General features: G+C 63.2%; 1 protein-coding gene across 1 annotated transcript in view; it reads left to right on the top strand.

Annotated features, from left to right (window-relative positions):
- Positions 1-661, top strand: part of TBCB (tubulin folding cofactor B) — a gene marked incomplete at its 5' end in the record, with an annotated part of 2910 nt that overhangs the window by 878 nt on the left and 1371 nt on the right. Inside the window, one exon of the mRNA XM_031065808.1 lies at positions 580-586. Within this exon, the coding sequence (XP_030921668.1) occupies positions 580-586 (7 nt within the window). The remainder of the gene's footprint in view (positions 1-579; positions 587-661) is intronic.

The following is a 661-nucleotide window of genomic DNA, read 5'->3' on the forward strand; positions in this document are numbered from 1 at the left end:
CATTGGGGACATTGGGGGGTTTGAGAACATTGGGGACATTGGGGGCGTTGGGGACACGTTCCAAATGACCAAGTAGCAGACGGCCAAGAGCAAGTCCAACAAGAGGACAGCGCGTCCCTGTCCCCAAAGTGCCACCCCCTGATGTCCCCTGGGTGTCCCCACAGAGTCCCTGGGGCTGCTGGGACTGGGAACGGGGCCAGGAACGGGACCGGGAATGGGATCAGGACCAGGAATGGGATCAGGGCCAGGAATGGGATCGGGACCAAGAATGGGATCAGGACCAGGAATGGGAACGGGAGCAGGAGCAGAAATGGGAACGGGATCGGGAATAGGAACGGGACCGGGACCAGCGCGTCCCCAAAGTGCCACCCCTGGATGTCCCCTGGATGTCCCCTGGATGTCCCTGCGCTCCTGGGGCTGCTGGGACCTGGAATAGGAACAGGAACGGGACCGGGAATGGGATCGGGACCAGGAATGGGACCGGGATCAGGAGCAAGAACGGGAACGGGAGCGGGATCAGGACCGGGACCAGCGCGTCCCCAAAGTGCCACCCCCGATGTCCCCCTGCTGTCCCCGCAGAGTCCATGCGCTCCTGGGGCTGCTGGGACCGGGAACGGGATCAGGAACGGGACCAGGAATGGGATCAGGACCAGGAATGGGA

This window comes from Geospiza fortis, unplaced genomic scaffold (genome assembly GCF_000277835.1).
Source record: "Geospiza fortis unplaced genomic scaffold, GeoFor_1.0 scaffold2153, whole genome shotgun sequence".
In the NCBI taxonomy this organism is placed as follows: domain Eukaryota; kingdom Metazoa; phylum Chordata; class Aves; order Passeriformes; family Thraupidae; genus Geospiza; species Geospiza fortis.